This window comes from Chiloscyllium plagiosum, chromosome 31 (genome assembly GCF_004010195.1).
Source record: "Chiloscyllium plagiosum isolate BGI_BamShark_2017 chromosome 31, ASM401019v2, whole genome shotgun sequence".
In the NCBI taxonomy this organism is placed as follows: Eukaryota; Metazoa; Chordata; class Chondrichthyes; order Orectolobiformes; family Hemiscylliidae; genus Chiloscyllium; species Chiloscyllium plagiosum.
In genome coordinates this window covers 18,374,549-18,393,180 of record NC_057740.1, presented here as the reverse complement: position 1 = coordinate 18,393,180, position 18,632 = coordinate 18,374,549, and the positions used below count along the sequence as shown (strand labels likewise).

At 38.6% G+C, this 18,632-nt stretch overlaps 1 protein-coding gene across 4 annotated transcripts in view; it reads left to right on the top strand.

Annotated features, from left to right (window-relative positions):
- The window catches only part of LOC122565289 (ran-binding protein 3-like), a 109,437-nt gene that overhangs the window by 39,276 nt on the left and 51,529 nt on the right, over positions 1-18,632 (top strand). For all 4 annotated transcript variants that reach the window (XM_043721087.1, XM_043721086.1, XM_043721089.1 and 1 more), the window contains 2 exons: positions 540-605; positions 17,035-17,127. In XM_043721087.1, the coding sequence (XP_043577022.1) occupies positions 540-605; positions 17,035-17,127 (159 nt within the window). The remainder of the gene's footprint in view (positions 1-539; positions 606-17,034; positions 17,128-18,632) is intronic.

Sequence of the window (18,632 nt, the reverse complement as noted above, 5' to 3'; positions counted from 1 at the left end):
AGGATGTTGCCTTGTATGGTAGGAAGATCGTATGTGGAAAGGCTGAGGCACTTGGGGCTGTTTTCATTGGAGAAAAGAAGGTTTAGGGATGACTTGATAGAGGTGTACAAGATGATTAGGGGTTTAGATAGGGTTGACCATGAGAACCTTTTTCCACGTATGGAGTCAGCTATTACGAGGGGGCATAGCTTTAAATTAAGGGGTGGTAGGTATAGGACAGATGTTAGGGGTAGATTCTTTACTCAGCGAGTCGTGAGTTCATGGAATGCCCTGCCAGTAGCAGTGGTGGACTCTCCCTCTTTATGGGCATTTAAACGGGCATTGGAGGCATATGGAGGATAGTGGGCTAGTGTAGGTTAGGTGGGCTTGGATCGGCGCAACATCGAGAGCCAAAGGGCCTGTACTGCGCTGTATTTTTCTATGTTCTATGAATGTAAATCTTCTACGATGTGTGATGAGTAAATTTGCTCTGCTGCTGTATTCTTTGATATGCTGCTTTATAACATCCACAGACTTATTCAGTTTTCATTTCACTTTAGATGAGAAGAATGTTGGCTTTCGGCTGAAACCTCCAACTTTAATCCATGGCCAGGCTCCCAGTGCTGGTGAGTACTGTTAACTGTTGTCATAAAGAGACTGGTACTTGGCAGTCTAATGCCTTCCAGGTGTTGTGCCTGAAGTGTTGAATTACTGGACCAAGGTATGACAATGCTGTCTCCACGAGATACTATACCAGAAGCACCATGTATATAATAGGTATGCCTGCTTTTGTTACAACAGGAAGTGTATGGAGCACTGTCTTGACCCCCCCCCCCCCCATATTCACTGTGACCACAGGATCATCTGTCCAGACTAGCACCCCATCCATGCACCAAGCAAGCTGAGCAGAGCCTCCCTCAGCGCTAAATAAACTGATCCCACCTCCTCCAACTCCCTAGAGTTCTGGGTCTCAGTCATTAGGCTTGAAGTACCTGTCTGTCCTGGGTCCTGTCATGAGCAATATTTCCTGTTGCAGCAGTAGAAGACTGCCAGCCCCCATTTTGCAAATTGGCGTATACTTGAGCTTTTATCATCTCATTCTTCATTTTGTTGGAGGTCGCATATAGGCATGGATTGAGATTGGATGACTAACATCAATCGAAGTGTAGACATAAATTGGTCTTTTTCAGGTTGACAAGATTAACAAGTGTGTCCCACTGGGTTTGCTACTGGTAGTTCAACTGTTTCCAATTTATATAAATGACTTAGATGAAGGGATGGAATGCACAACTACCAAATTTGCAGATGACACAAAGATAAGTAGGAAAATAAAATGTGACAATGACATAAGTATGCTAGAGGTATAGGTTAAGTGAGTGGGCAAATATGTAGCATTTGAAGTATAATGTGAAAAAATGTGAAGTTGTCCGTTTTGACAGGAAGATTAAAAGAGAAGCACATGATCTAAATGGTGAGAGAATCATGAAATCTCTACAGTGGAGGCAGGCCATTTGGCCCATTGAGTCCACACCAACCCTTCAAAGAGTATCCCACCTACACTCTATCCCTGTAACCTCACATTTCCCATGGCTAATCCAACTCGCCTGCACATCCCTGGATACTAAGGGCAATTTAGCATGGCCAGTCCACCTAACTTGGACGTCTTTGGACAGTGGAAAGAAATTCATGCAGACACGGAAAGATTGTGCAAACTCCATATAGACGGTCACCTGAGGGAGGAATCAAACCCAGGTGGCTGGCACTTTAAAGCAGCAGTGCTAACCACTGAGTCACTGTGCCGCCTCTATGTGTGTGCTGCCTCTAAGAAGTGTGCCCTTCTTCATGAATCACAAAACGTTAGTATGCAAGTAATTAGGAAAGCTAATAAAATGTTTTCATTTATTACAAGGGCATTTCAACAAAACTTTGGGAGGTTATGCTTTAGTTGTACAGAGCACTGGTGAGACTATACCTCGAGTATTGTGCACTGAATTGGTCACCTTACCTGAGACTTTATAAAGTTCTGGTTAGGCCCCATTTGGAGTACTGTGAGGACCCGTGGACACAGCCTTAGAATTAGAGGGGGTAAATTCAGAACAGAAATGTGGAGACATTTCTTCAGCCAGAGAGTGGTGGGCCTGTGGAATTCATTGCCGCAGAGTGCAGTGGAGGCTGGGACGCTAAATGTCTTCAAGGCAGAGATTGATAAATTCTTGATGTCGCAAGGAATTAAGGGCTATGGGGAGAATGCGGGTAAGTGGAGTTGAAATGCCCATCAGCCATGATTGAATGGCGGAGTGGACTCGGTGGGCCGAATGGCCTTACTTCCGCTCCCATGTCTTGTGGTCTTATGGTAAAGAAGGATGTGAATGCTTTAAAGGCAGTTCAGAGAAGATTTCCTAGATTAATACCTGGATTGGGCAGGCTGTCTTATGAGACAAAGTTGGAAGGCTCAGCAAGTATCCACTGGAGTTTGAAAGAGTAAGGCATGACCTAACTGAAAGGTCTAAGATGCTGAGGGGGTCTTGATTGGGTGGATGTGGAAAGGATGTTGCCTCTTCTGGGATATGGTTTAAAGTTCCTGTCCCTAAATTGTATGACTATGTGAATGTTCAGTATTGCAAGTGTGAAGTGAGAGTTGTATATTAGGCAAAATGTTTCCAGTGCTGTTTCTTGACAGGAAAGACATGCCACTCTGCACTCTGCTCAAAACTGCACGTGATTATGAGGCATATGGAGCTATGTATAGCACTGATTTTAGCTACATCATGCCTAATTTGAAAACTGGTGAGATTTTTGCCTCAAGTCGGCAAAAATTGGTATGGATGTTGTGGCTTTCAAACAAATTTTAAAAATTCTGAATTAAAATGAAAAATACAAAATCTATTCCATCTATCCTACTTTAACGTGTTTTGTGTAGAACTGTCAGAAATCTAAATCTTTGTTACTTGTTACTCACCCACTGAAATGCCACAACAACAGCAATTTTGGCTCAGAATTCATCAAATTAATATTTTCTTTTCATGAGTGCTAAAAGTATATTGTAGAGGAGAAGCACCAGTTCTAAAGTTTACTTATGACTTAAAAAGAAAGAAAATTGTCTTGGAGTGTGGTGAAAATATGCAACATTGCTTTCTTCTGAAGTAATTTGTACTTCAACTTGCTTAATAATATGCATATGGAATGTTAAAAAGAAACTTTAAAGTAATTGCCAGATTCAGGAACTGCTATATTGGTATATCCAGCTGGAAACTGGTAACGTGCTTCAAATAGCAAATTATTGATCTGATGCATTGTCTAAATATTTCTGCAGCATGTTTCTGTGCAAACTGTTAGATATTTAAATGATCAGATATTTTGTGATCTTTAATATGCATTCAGTTTGATTTTTATGGAAGCTGAAATGATTTAATCAACATGTTAGTACAGATGTTTACAAGCTTGTCCTATTGCTACAAGAGACTGGTGTGCACAAGTGATTATGCTGTACTCAGCTGTCAACAGGTCTAAATATCAATCTCAGCTTGTTATCTTTGTAATGTGTTCCTCAGAGACCTGCTACCTGCGTGATTGTAGCAAGAATTTGTGTACATGGGTCTAGTTGTATTTGCTGCAAGACAAGAAATACTTTTAAACTGTTTGAATGTTAGGATGTCTAATACTGGTAAGTGCTGGAAGAAAACTATTCATGAATGACACATTTCAGTTTTGGAGAAAATTGTACAATTTTCCACTGAGTACATTATCTGAGACTTACATTTAGGCTAATCTGGTTCACAAAAGAATCTTCACAGCATGAATTAACTAATTAGTTTGAGGTTTTTTGATGTCTCTTTAGTACTTGTGTTTTCCCTAACTTTGCAGCACTGATGTGACATTGAAACAGTATGGAATCAATTATTTAAAAATAGCATAAATTATGAATAATATTGTTGTATTTTTCACTCCGAGATGGTGCTACTTCATCGGTTGTGCTGTGTGAGCAGTATGCACAGCTAGCATTACTTGAGGGTGAGAAGCTTTACAGTGAGTACTGTAACGTAAATTGTTTGTTTAATATTGTGAGAGTTCTTCTGACCAATCTTTAGGCATTTTTTTTTAGGCAGCAAGTTTCTAAAGGCGATATCAACGTCATTGTATTATCTATGCAAGCAGGTCTTAGCAAGATCTAAGTACAGATTTGAATTTTGATTTTACTTAGGTTCCATGACTTTGTTTTCCATCTGATTTGTCTTTTGACGTTCTAAGATCGTGTATCACAATATGTAAAGAAAACCTATTTGCAAAGAGTGCAGCATTACTCTAATTAATGCAATAATACTGTTAAATTTGATACAAAGATACATTATGTAGGATGTCGGGACATTGGATGTTGTAGTACAGAAGAGAAAGGTTTGTAGTGTGAACTGTGCTTTTTCTTGTCGTGAACCACTAGTCTAATTCTCCTCACCAACTGCTCAAAATATTTATTTTTTATTTACATGTTCAATCTTCAATAAACTAATTTTACATTGTTTGAGGCAAAATTTACATTCTAACTTCCCACTATGAAAACATCATTTTGAATTACCAGAAAGCCATAATACAGGACCATTGGGTTTGCTGTGCCATTCGATCATGGCTAATATGTTTCTTAGCCCTCTTCTTTTGCCTTCATCTTGGAACCCTTCATTCCTTTACTAATCAAGAGCTTTTCTACCTCTGTCTTAAAGGCATTCAAATAACTTGGCTTCAGCAGCCTTCTGTGGTAATAAATTCCACAGATTAACCACCTTTTGGTTGAAGAAATTCCTTCTCATCTCCTTTCGAAAGCATTGTCCTTTCACTCTGAGACTGTGCCCCTGGGTCCTAGTTCCTCCCTGAAAGCATCTTCTCCAGGTCTCTCTGTATTCTGTAAGTTTCAGTGAGACTCTCCCCCCACCCCGCCCCATCCTTCTAAATTCCATTGAGTACAGACCCAGAGCCCTCATATGTCAAGCCCTTCATTCTTGAGATCAGGCTTGAAAACTTCTTCTGGATGCCCTGCAGACGAGCAGATCCTCCTTCAGGTACAGAGCCCAGTACTGCTCACAAATACAGACTCACCCGAGTCTTATACAGCCCTTCTCTTGGGCTCTGGTCCTCTTGAAATGAATTTGCCTTCCTAACTGTCAACTGAACCTACATGTTAGGACTAGTCTAGAACCCCCAAGTTTCTTTGTGCTTCAGATTTGCCCATTTTAAAAAGTAGCCTTCATTTAGAAAGTAGTGTACATCTTTACACTTCAAAAGTGCATAACCTCATGCTTTCCCATATTGTATTCCATCTCCCACTGTTTTACCAAGTCCTTCTACAGCCTCCCTGCGTCCTCCACACAACTTGCCCCACCACTTGTCTTTGCGTCATCTACAAACGTAACAACAATGCCCTCAGTTCCTTTGTCCAGATCAATATAACACAACTTTAGTAGTTGTGGTCCTAACACACTCTGTGGAAATCCACTAGTCACTGGCTGCCATCCTGAAAAAGACCTCTTTACTCCATTCTCTGCCTTCTGCCAGTCAACCAATCCTCTCTTTATTCCAGTGCCTTGCCCTAGCACCATGGCTTCTTATTTACCAGTCTCCTGTGTGGCACCTTTGTCTAATTAGCTCATTGCTGCCTCAAGGAATTCTAACAGATTTGTCTGGCATGACCACCCCTTGACAAAAGCTGACTCAGCCCTATTTTATCATGCACTTCCAAGTACTGTGTAATCTCATCCTTAATAATGACTCTAAAATCTTACCAGTGACCAAGATCAGGCTAACTGCTCGTAATTTCCCACTTGTCCCTTCTTCCCTTCTTGAACAGGAGTGTTACATTTTAATTACTTTTGTAGTTTTAACAGATTTTGAACCTCGTCACTAACTTTTTATCTATTGGATCTCATCGTACCCTTCATAATTTTGAACTCATAGATGTTATCCACTTTACTAGATTTCTCTCATTGGCCAACTTTTTGATGTTCTGTCTAAATTGATGAGAATATTGTCATGACCTTTTCATGCCTGAGGAATCATTTTTGAAATTTTGAGATCCAACAGTCTCCCCCATCTCATTGTTATTTTGGAACATAAATATGGGGAGCAGAAACCAGTTGTCTTCCGCATAGATGAACAATTTCAATTGTATTTGCATGTGAACTGTAAATCTCCAGTATTTTGGTGACGGCATCGGTCGACAATTTCCAAAGTGTAATCTTTCAGTAGTATATTTCTGACGCTCTCTGAAAACTCTTAATCATGTTGGTCTATGCTGTTGACAGACCAGCTTCTTTGTAGATTGGGGATTCTGATGTGCCTAAAACTCAGGAGAATTTATAACATGGAAGTAGGCCATTTGCTCCAACCATTCAATATTGGTTCTAAATTCTTCATGTAAGAAATAGTATTAATCCCACGTGTTAGTTCTGTGCCATATGTTTTCATTGCTCTTACTTTCAGCCACCTACCCTTCAATATTGATGTGGTTTCTATTTCAATGACGAATTCTAGTGCTTTATTCTACAACTTCATTAGATGTGTACCCTGAATTCCTTTCTTTTAGTTTATCATCTATGTACAGAAAATTAACAGCTTTTGATAATTTTCTACTTCATAATCAAATCATTTATTATTTTTTCTAACAGTAACATCTATGGGCTTGCACATCTTTGTTTTTCCACAACCAGGCTGCATCACAGTAAATTTTCACAGTATCCTCTCTATTGCCTGCTGGTTGCATAACTCTGTTGTGTTGCATGTGTAGGGTTGCCCTTAAATGTTCTGTGTATAATTTTCTTGCTGCAGAATTCAAAACATGCAATTCTGTAATATTTAATTTTGTAAAAATCGAGGTTGCCAACCAGAGAACATTATAGTGATGTTTTCTTGCAGTTGTGGAATATATTATGATACAAATGGTACATAATTGAAGAAAAAATGTTAATGTAGAATTGTTGTTTGGGTGTAGAGAGTTTGAGTATCCCTTTTTTTTTTAAAAAAGGCACATATTATCAAAACTTTTCATCTTGTATTTATCAGGACAATTTCCAAAAAATATTATTGTAAGGAGAAAACAACATTTATATTGTATGAGAGCAGAGTGCTAAATTGTTGGCAAGTGGAGTTTGATTGGTAGAGACAATGAAAATTGTACCAGATGATGACTGACAGTTAAGCTGCAAAGTCTTGCTTCCATTTTAAACCAGGCAGGCTGACTCTGATTGATCAAAGTATTGGCCAGTCAAATGAACCAGAGAATGGCTGTCACCTATTTTGTTGAGTTGAAACAGCCAGACACTGTGTGCACATGTTCTTTCTGACTGCAAAGAACAGGGCCCTATGTATTAATGTATGTAACTTCTATTACACCCAGGTGCTCAGTGTGTGCCGTATTTATGGACTTGGAACAAAATTAACATAATATAAAATTTAACAGAATTTCAAATGAATGTCACCTTTCATCAGACAGTTTATATAATCAATTAAAATTGTCAACATTTTCCATTTCAACAAGGTATTTCTGATATTAATTTGCCTAAACTTTGATAGCATTTTACTTTAGCATAATTATCAGTGATGGGAAGTGAATATTTGAAAAGGATAGAATGGCATTAAAGTAGTGTATTTTAATTTTATATTTTGGTTATTGGCATCTGTAGAAACCATTCTTGTTAGTGGTTATAAGCAAATAATTTATCTATTCTATTTGCAATTATTTTGATTTGGAATAGCTAGATCGTAAGATTTCTTATGATCTAGCTAGTAGACCAGTGCTTCACTGCCCACTTCACATTCAATGACAAGACCTACAAACAAATCAATGGAACACCCATGGGGTCTCCAATATTGGGCTTCTTGAGCAGAAGCAGTAATGCAGAGACTCGAACGAGTCGTCCTCCCCACTATTCAACCCAAACTTTGGGTCCGCTACATGGATGACACGTTTGTCATCACAAAATGGAACAAATTAGAGGAAACCTACATCATCAACTATATCCTTATTGGCATGCATTTCACAAAAGAGGAGGAGAACAACAACAGACTCCCCTTCTTAGATGTCACAGTGGAATGAACTGCTAATTGAGAACTTCAGACCAGCATCTACAGGAAGGCAACACATACAGACCAGATACTCAACTACAGAAGCAATCATCCCAACACCCACAAACTGAGCTGTATCAGGACATTATTTAAATGGGCCACAATACACTGCAGCACCAGGAACTATGAGCGGCAGAAGAAAAATACTTATACAGTGAATTCAAGAAGAACGTACCCAATAAACACAGTCCACCAATTCCTAAACAAGAAATCCAAACAAGCAGACACAACATGCCCATAAACCCTAGCCACATTACCATACATCAAAGACATCTCTGAAATAACTAACAGACTACTCCGACCCGTTGGCATCATGGTAGCCCACAAACCTATCAACACACTTAAACAGAGGCTGCTGAACCTCGAGAAACCTATACAAACATCCTGCAAAACGAATGTTATTTACAAAATACCATGCAAGGACTGTAAAAAACACTACATTGGACAGACAGGTAGAAAACTAGCCACCAGGATACACGAACACCAACTAGCCCCCAAAAGAAATGACCCACTATCACTGGTATCCTTACGTACAGACAAAGAAGGACACCACTTCGACTGGGACAACAGATCCATCCTAGGACAGGCTAAACAGAATCATGCACGGGAATTCCTAGAGATCTGGCATTCAACTGGAACTCCATCAATAAACACATCGATTTGGACCCAGTTTACCAACCTCTGAGAAAAAGAACCGGAAATGATATCACCCACCTTAAGAGACCAAGACACACAAATAGAAAGCGAGGCATAATACCAGTGCTTCACCGGAGGCTCACTGATGATGTTACCTAGCATGGTGATAAATCGTCTGAAAACAAACATTCCAGCTCTGCGAGCAAACTTACAGCCTATCCAGAAACTGTTCAGGCATGTAATTTTCCTGTAAAATGGTGTAAAATTTAAAATAATTTGCAAGTTTTGTTGAAATGCATGCTTAATCTTTGTTATAGAATAGTGCTCCCACTGACATGAGTGATGGAAAAATTCTATAGTGTCCCCCACCAGACTCTCGCTGCCACTTGAAATTCTTCAGCATGAAAATGTCTAGGAAACCTAAGGGACTAAACTTTGATAAGTAGCTAGTCGATTCTGCAGGAGTAGATTGTCATTGTATGTTGAGACCTTGGAAAGTTCCTGGTGCAACTGACTCTGCAGGAATTGCCTGGAAAAATTTGAATTTTCGTGGGGCCGTTGCCAAGTGTGTGGAATCCTCTGAAAAAGATTTCCAGAATCAGATATCAGAGGATTCTGATCATTTAAGCTAAGTAGTTACACAAGAAAAGTTATAGGATTTCAAAATCTATTCTAACTTCAGGGTAACTATTAATTTGAGCCCCTGATGCTCCTCATTCCAACCTCAGCAAATGTCTAAAACAATCTCTGCACCTCCCTAACTTTTCCAAGCCACCACTGGGCTCACTCTCTTCTCCACCAGACCACCGTGGCCTATTACACTGTCTCCACATGTCCTCAACCTGGCAACCACTTCAACTGACCCCACCTATCCGAAGCTCTCATCGACATATCTGGCACCTTCCTGACATCCACTGGACTCCCTACCGGGTGCCATACCTAACCCCCTAACTCACCTGGCACCTAGATCCCTTACCCACCAGCCAACTAATCTCCTCACTTCCATGTCTGACTACTTGCCTTGTGTGGTTAACTATTCTCAACAACTGTCCAATAAACTGGAGTAGGATGCAAATACTGTTGATAAATGTGGCACAGGTGAGAAAGGTTCCCATGCTGATAGACTCTGTTGCAGGCTACAAGCATTCCTGTATTGTGTCTGCCATTTTGTAACAGCTTCTGTTAAGGAAATTTGAGTGCATAACTAATCAAAAAACAATTGTGTATTTTCTTATCTGGTTATGGTCGTGTGTAGGATTTTTGATCCTGATTGGAAAATCGGGACTGTGTACTTTGTGCTCATGTTGCTTGTTTGCAGAATCCAGGAAAAAGGCTTATGAAATGGACTAAGCTTTGTAGGAAGGCCTGTGTCATGTGTGTCAAATAATCAGAACAAAATAGAATGAGATGTCTGAATTTCTTGTCACACTAAAAATGTTACTTTCCTCCTGGGACTGCTGTAATATTACAGTAAGGTGATTTTAAGTTTCAGAGAGGAAGTGAGTCATACTAGTAAGCTTTTCCATAAATAATTATTTAACCTTAAGGTGTTTTATAACGCATGGGCCCTATCTACAACCACAGTCAAGAAGAATAACTTTTTATTGATATAAAAATGGCTAGCAAAGGTTATTCCTTAAAATAATTCATTTAAAGGAAAATTCAAGTTGGAGTTAGTTTGAGTGTTAAGTTCTTCTTTCTGAGATTCTTACGCACTTGATGCAACTGCAATCTGCCAACTTCTGTGCACAACAACCAAATTTCATTAAGCAAATGCAGTACAAGCTGTGGAGAAACTCTTAACACTCTTTGCCATGCTTGTGAAGCATGTCGAGAAGTCTCTCCGAACAATGGAAACAGTCCTTTATACAAAATCTTTACATCGCAGTCAGTGATGCCCACAGGACAACCCAAGCCACTGCCTCAAGTCACATGCCACTCAAGACGCAGTGCAGTGACTACATCATTTCCAGAAACAATATAACGTAAATCATCCCTTAAAGGTCAAATCTGTTGCAAATTTTTTTAACTACAGGGAATAGTCAGATATTCAGCTGTGATGTTCTTATTGATTTTGAACAGGATGATGATGCAAATGTAAATTATCTATGAATAATAGGAGATGTCCATGTAAATGGCTCTGAATTGCAAGGGATGGGAATGTAAATTCCTTACAATGTACTTGTAAGTCAGCGACATTCCACCCTAGCTTCAGGACATCCACTTTCCTGTAGGTCAGCAGAGCAAATTGACTCTTTAATATCACATTTCCTCCTTTTATCATTCCATGATAACCACCTAGATGGCACTACAGTCTCCTTCATAAGAACATGCAATGATTATAAAACAAAAATTACTAGTTCACGCAGTAGATAGGATCCTCAGGATCTCCCACGTGGAAAAAACTTTCACCAGTAAAACTCTTAAATCCACAGTCCTTAGTGACCACTCCACACCCTCCAAGTTGTGTGGAAACGAACCAGTTATCCAAAATCTCCTTCAGTAATGTTCAACCTGAAAACAAAATCCAGTCTGTTCTTCTCGCCACTCCACGGAGAAATCTGAATTCTTGGATGAGGGCAGTTAAATCCTTAATAAAATCGACAAAACTTTCATCCTTGCGAAGATGCTTTAGATGGAGGATACCAGCACATCTAAGCATGAAGTGCGGCAGTTGCAGTAGCAGGTTAGGTGAACGCAGCATTCTTTGCTGCTTTTGTTCCTGCTCTGCTGTCAATTATAACAAAGCCAACTGGCTGTTTTGATGTTAGCTTGATCAGTGAACCTTCATACCCCTTAAATGATTGAAAGCGAAGGTAAAGCTCGTGTGGTTTAATATCCATAGGAAGACACTGACAAAAAGCGCACAGACCTCTTCACCGTTGTTAGCTTCTTCGCTTCTCATGCTCATAACTGGGGAGCTGATTGAATCCATTGGATCAGGTTATGGAGGGGCTGGTCATGGTCCGAAGACATGCTTTATCTGTGAATGGAGAAACTCTAGAGACTATGTTCACTGCTGCACGTATCTTTGCATTTTCTCTTTAATTCCTTCCTTGTCAAGGTAGCTATTAGTATGAAGATAGTCACACATTTAACTACGCTAAATTGTCTGTCTATTTCAACATTCTCAATCGTGTTGAAGTCTGTTACTCTTTTCACTATTTATGACATTATCACGTTTTACAATCCATAAACTTCTAAATTGTACTGCCTAAATAATTCTGTCATTTATAAACAGCAATCAATGATCCTAAAATCAAACCCTCGGGGGAACCCATTCAGGTTATTCAAAAATGATTTTCCTTCGACAAATTAATATTTCACTACTGTGAAAGCTGTCAGGAAAAGTATTTCAAAAATCTGCAACAGCAAGAAAACAACAGAACATTTCCTGTGCTTCGCCATTGAAAAGGCAGTTTCCGTTCAAATTTAAATCTCAAATATTCATGGTAAACAAATGCAGAATATATTAAAATATGTTCTCCAAATGAAACTTCTCAAATAAAACAGTCGAAGTTACTTTGGTTGCAGATCAGTACCTGTACAGCTTTGGTAGAGATCAAGATTCTTTGCATTTGTGACATGAAAGGGGCCAATGAAGTTTTCTTTGGAACAATAATTGAAAGAACTTAACGTTTTCTAAAATTTTAACAAAGCGTCAAAATTAAAATGCACTCTTCTGTTTGTGAACACTCTGCATTTAAAAAAGCAAAGTTATTTTAATACAATACTCTCATTTGGCTAAAGCATGGCCACTGACACCGTTGTTTTGCTTTTAAACAGACATTGTAGAATTTCAAACAAATCGGGGTTCAAGGCCCTCAATCAATTTGTTTTAAGGTTACATGTTTGATAATTTAAAAAGGGGCATAATGTTGTATAATATTAATGTAAAAACATAATCTGCCCTTTAACATAGCCCACAAATCGCGTCAAATTGAAATCCTGATTCAAATAAGGCAAAACAGTTACTTAAAAGGATTTTCTGAACCAGTACTTTAACAAACCAAAATATTTAAATGTCAAACAATTCCAGTATGGCATAATTTATATTGAAACTTCCTTTTTCGACCCAAGTATTTGTACAACCTTAATCTCAGTGTTTCACTTTTTTTTCCACACCCTCTCGATGAAATTACACTTATAAAAAGAGAAAGCCTTCACAGTGGACCACACAGCGCCACTGTCCAAGCCACTCCTCTTCCCCAGAAGAAAGATTTATCAAGTCCAAGCCCAGAGACTGAGACTTCCACAACAAAAACCCAGACAAAGCTTCCCTGGTAGTTAATGTACTTTACGACCGACTCCACTTTCTCCCCTTTTCCCGGTGACGCTACGTTGTCCTAAATGTACTTCCAAGGGGAGGTGTGGGGGATAAAGGTGATAACTTTAAGAAGTACCAAATTTTGTTTAGGTGTTTTTCTTTGAAGTTTTGTTTTGCTCCCGAGCCTCAAACCTCATGTCTATAGTCTCCACACTCACTTCAGGGTCTTGACATTCACATGGGGGATCTCCCCTCTTAACAACCGATCTAAGACTGGGTGATAGAGACAGATGCAGTTATTACATTTTATTTTTTGCACTATGCTCTAGAGCCTCAAACCTCCCTACTAGAGGACTCCAGCCCCCTTTTCCCGGGAGACTGTAGCCCGAATTCTCAATAACTTATGATTCTGAAAGCAAACTCATCGGCGTGCAACGGCATAATTTACCTTCGAGATTCCATCACCACAGAGTCTGAGGGGTCAACTGAGTGGTAGGTTAAAGAGAGAGATCAAGGTAAATCGTACCTCGTGGACCCAACTGTCTTACACAACCGGCACTCAAACGATCACTTATTCAGTCCACCTAGAAGCTCTGTGTATGTTGGAATCCCACCGCTGCCACCAAATGTTAGGTTCCTTTTTTCTTGAGATTCTTGCACACTTGATGCAACTGCAACAAGCCAACTTCTGTGAACAACCAACGTTTTATTAAGCAAATACAGTACAAGCTGTGGAGAAACTCTTAACGCTCTTCACTGTGCTTGCGAAGCATGTCAAGAGGTCTGTCTGAATGGCAAGGGATGGCCATGTAAATTCCTTACAATGTACCTGTAAGTCAGAGGCATCCCATCCTAGCCTCAGGGCATCCACTTTTCTGCAGATCAGCAGAGCACATTAACTCTTTAATATCACATGAGGGAAGGCATGTTTGTTAAGTAACCATTGTGCAAATTAAGAATCCCAAAAGATCTGCTGTGAATATTAAAAACATGAACTTCTTGGTAAGAGATGAGTATTGAAGTCTATAAAGGCTGCTTCAATGATGTAAGTAATGGAACAAATAATGTATTAGATCTACTCAGTCCAATGTATTTATATGATATACTAAGGAAAACTTAATTGTCTACTTCACTTTAAAATATTCAAACATTATTATTTAGGGTCTAGCTTTAACAGATATCAAACCAACTGCAATTACTAGCTCTTGGAATCTGTTCTATACCTGTTGCCCTGAGTTTCTTTCTAATTGTCTTACTTCAGGTATTTGAATTTTCTCCTTAAGTGCTCTAGCTTTGTGTTAACCATGATAAATAATGTCTTGCTTCAACATTATACCTTTCATCATTTTAAAGACTTGTGTCATGTCTCTTCTAATATTTTATTTTACAACAATGGAAAGTAAGGTTTTGGCTTCAGTCTTTCTTCATTTAATTGCCTTCATCAGTCAATTAGATCTTTCCAATTCATTTATGACATGTTTGCAACTGGCTTCATCATGGACCTGCATAATAGAATGTCCAAACATGTAGCCCAGTGGCCTTCATACTCACTGTAGCAACTGATTTTGATTATTGATGACTGCCTCATACTTAATACCTGCTTCAAGGTATGACTAATAATAATCCAAAATCTTTCCATGTTCATCCTCTGCCAATGGAGAACCAATTGCTAGTCATTTTGGAGTTTTTGTAAGCCAGGAATCATTCTCCCCTTTATGTTTACTCCTGAGCTTGACAAATTCTGCCAGCTCCAGGTTCAAAATCCATGGGATCTGCAAGTGTTATTTCATGCCTGTGTTTTACCCTCTGATTCTTGTTTAAATGATGGCTGAATGCTAATATGCAAGTGTTGACTATATGCCTTCCATAATTGGGCATGAGATGGTATTTTTTGTTTGACTTCCCCTGACCTGACTTAAATTTAATTGTGTCTAATTTGTCTCAAGGTAAATTTGCACGAGGCTCTCTTTTCTGAATTTCTAGTAATGCGAGGAGGCATTTTTTATCTCTTGTGCAGGGCTTTACCCAATTTCATGTATTTGTCTCCAAATTCAAATTGTGCATGTTTACTGCTAATTCTTCTGATATTTAATAATCCATAAATAAAATATTCTCTGATATATTTGGCAAAATTGGTTCAAGATTATCTGAAGGTCTATCATTGAGTTTATGTATCTTTGTATCATCAGGTTCTACTGTAGTAGGGTACTTTCACAAGTATTGTGAAATGTAAGTTTATCAATCCCTGTGTGAAACAACTCCCATTGGAGATTTGCGATTTTTGAGATTTGTAGCTCAACCTGAACCCATTGGAAAGTTCTGCAAACCTCAAAGAAACTCTATTACATTTATGAAGGAAGGCTGAAAATTAGTGAAGGGAAAGTTATGAAGACTGTAAATTTTCAAAATTCTGGTAGATGTAAAGAAAAATAAATAAAGCTATCTTCAGTGTTTAGTAAGTTGTTAATGAATTGGACTCATTCTCATACAAAGGAAATCTTTCTTCTAATCGGGACAAGGATTTTTAATCACGAATTTCAATTGAAATGGACATCAAAACTTCGTTTAAAATAGAATTAATTAAGTATTTGAACAGGAAAAATATGGAAGGACACAAACTAGAATAGACAGGGTAATTTCTGGTAAAGTGCCAGTATTGGCACATACATTGATGAGTGAAGTGAACTCAATCTGCTGTAATTTCAATCAAAATGTTTTGAGAATGACTAGATCTTATTTCTATGCAGACCAGTTTTTAAAATTAGCTTCATTTTAAAGTGTTAAATACTATATTGCAGGTGTGTGTTTGTGGGCGGACAACGCTCCAAAGTATTGAATGCAAGTTATGGTTAAAGTATTTGAGATGTTTCCCTGTGTAATTGTAGATGCTTGTAAATCTGTGCAGGATTTCAGTGACTAGATCAAAAAAGAATATGAAATCTGTGTTTTTGATAGAATGTCATGTTGCTTTATTATATTCACTGCAGTCATTGCACTATTAATATTTTTATTTTATGTAAATTGCCAAGTCCATTCATACTGAATATAAATTTCAATTGAAATGTTTTAAAAGAATGATTTTCATAGAGAATTAGATGCTGTTGTTCGGGCAGTGTCACTAATGGGACTGAAATGCTACTACTTCAATTGAACACCTTTAGAGAGACGCAAGGCTACATCCTTTGAAGAAGAGAACCATAAGAGACTTGGAAGTTCAGTTTTAAAGTTGGCAGAAAAATATGTTGGTCATATATTAAGAAATTGAAGTACACTCTCAACCTTCAGTATGTTCTATTGAAGTGTTTCGCACAATTTTTGTCTCTGTGTCACAGTAATTCCTTCAGCAGAAAATACATGCGATGGAACCGTATTATAGAGGTAAGTATTTAGAGCGTTGCCCATTCCCAAAAATTCTCAGATTACAGACACTGGTCACATGCGCAACTTTGTTCCACATCTCGACACGATCATATGGTCATTTGCTTTGTGATGATTTATACTAGTGGATTGCGTTGCAGTTATCACAAACCAGTTGGTCCTTTTGTGTCATTTTGACAATGGAGGAGCAGGAAAGCTTCATAATTGCAGACACTACACGGCTAAGTCTTCAGTTTCTGAATTCTGGTATGATAGCAATAACTGCCTGCTGTTTCCTGTCAGGCACCTTTTTGGTAGTAAACTGATGCTGATTTTTAAACATCTTTCTAATCAGCAAAAAATATTAAGCTTGCTGTTATTTGCAGCTTTCATTTCCTTGTGGAAATGTAGCTGGCTAGAGGTTGTGTAGATTGGCAAGAAATGGTTTTCCGCTAGTAAAATGCATCACACTGATGTGTTTTTATAAACTCTGCAAGTTACTAACTACCCCAAGCAACACAATCTTCACCAAAACGCTGCTCAACAGGATGTGTGACTGTTTTGGAACACTTAGCCTTAACATTACAACATGATGTTGTACTATACTAGAATTGCAACTTTATTCAAAGCAGCATGCTTGATTCACAACAAAGCTGAGGTGATGTAAAATCAGTTGTTTGGTCTTGCAGGTCTTCCTAGTCAGAAGTCCAAGGAGCAGCAGCGGAGCGTCCTACGTCCAGCTGTCCTGCAGCCACCCCAGCAGAAGTCCTTTACACAAAACGGTAACTGGTTGGAACTGCATTTCCTGTTTCTACTGTATAATCTCTCCGAGGTCTTGTTGCCAGTCTGCATATGCTGTTAAAGTTGCATTCCCTCTACAATTTTCACCTAATTAAGATGTAATCCTCAAAATATAAATTCAAATTCTGAACAATTTGCTTCCATAAAAGCAGTTTTTCAAATTGGTGTTTGCATTGAGTCTTTGCCAATTGTAGGGATTGGCTCGCTTTGAAATGTTGCTTGTTCGCGACTCCAGCTAAATTCGCAGTGAACCATCTTCCAAATTCGCATCCATTTTGTACTACGTATTTCCTCCTCCCTTTCTTTTCTTTTCCGACACCCACCTTCCAGCATCTACAACTATCTTTGCCCCCTTATATATGACTGATTTTGATGTAAGAATCTGTGAACTTCCTTTTACAATATGGTAAGGATTATCTTGTGAATTTTCCTGTTTAAATTGTTGGGAAATGTACCTTTAATTTTCACTTCCACAAAGACTGTTCATCTGGTCGACTTAACAGTGACACATTTCAAACAGTACTTTGGGGAACCCATAGTCATTGCAAAGACAAGATGCAGACCTAAACTACTGAAGAGTCCACATGAAACATAAAAAATTTCATTTATATTGTGCCTAGGAACAAAGTCTATTTCAATAAGCCAATTGTCATTGAACACAAGAGAAATATTGGATTATATTAAAAACATGAAGTGCAGGGCTTTGAATAATCATCACAGTATGCACAGGGACAACTGTCTGGATTATGCTGCACTTCATTGAACAGTGAACACACATGCCCTCTGAGGGCTAATGATGCATCGTTTTTGTCCGACTGCAAAATGCTTGCTTCTCTCACGTTTATGTGCATTGTATCCACCCCTTACCACATCCCCTTTGCTGGCAGTACCTCAACCTGCACTTAAATGACCCTTGCACTTGGATTCACAGTAGGAGCAAGGACAGCTACTGTTCTTGCTTTGAAAGCTGTAATTGATGGAGCAGACTCTGTATCCCTGCAGAGATTGAAAAAAAAGAAAATCAACAATGCAATAAAAAGGAAAGAGGATATATGAAATGGATAGATAATATATTTTATTTCTTTTCTTGAAAAAAGAAGAATGTAAAGAATTATATCAAGAGAAATCGGTAGAATCAAAGATAGAACAGGATCCAAAAGAGAAAATAGAAATGAGAAAACTAAAAGAATTAATGAATTTGGGGCAGAAGTGAGAAAATGTAGAGGGATTAACAGTGCTCGATAAAATGGAAAGTGAAGAATGAGGAGAGACATTTGAGTGCACTTCAGGCCATGCTATGGTCTCTTCAAAATTTCAGGATGCTGTCAAGCTTTCTACATTCACTCACTCGCCTTCTACTTTGATGGCAAAGCATTTCTACTAATCCCACTCATTGATTGTGAAAATGTTACAGTAGGAGTTGCATATTGTAGAAATCCAGAACAGTTTTAATTTAAAAAAAATCTTCACTTGGCAGTGTGTTTAT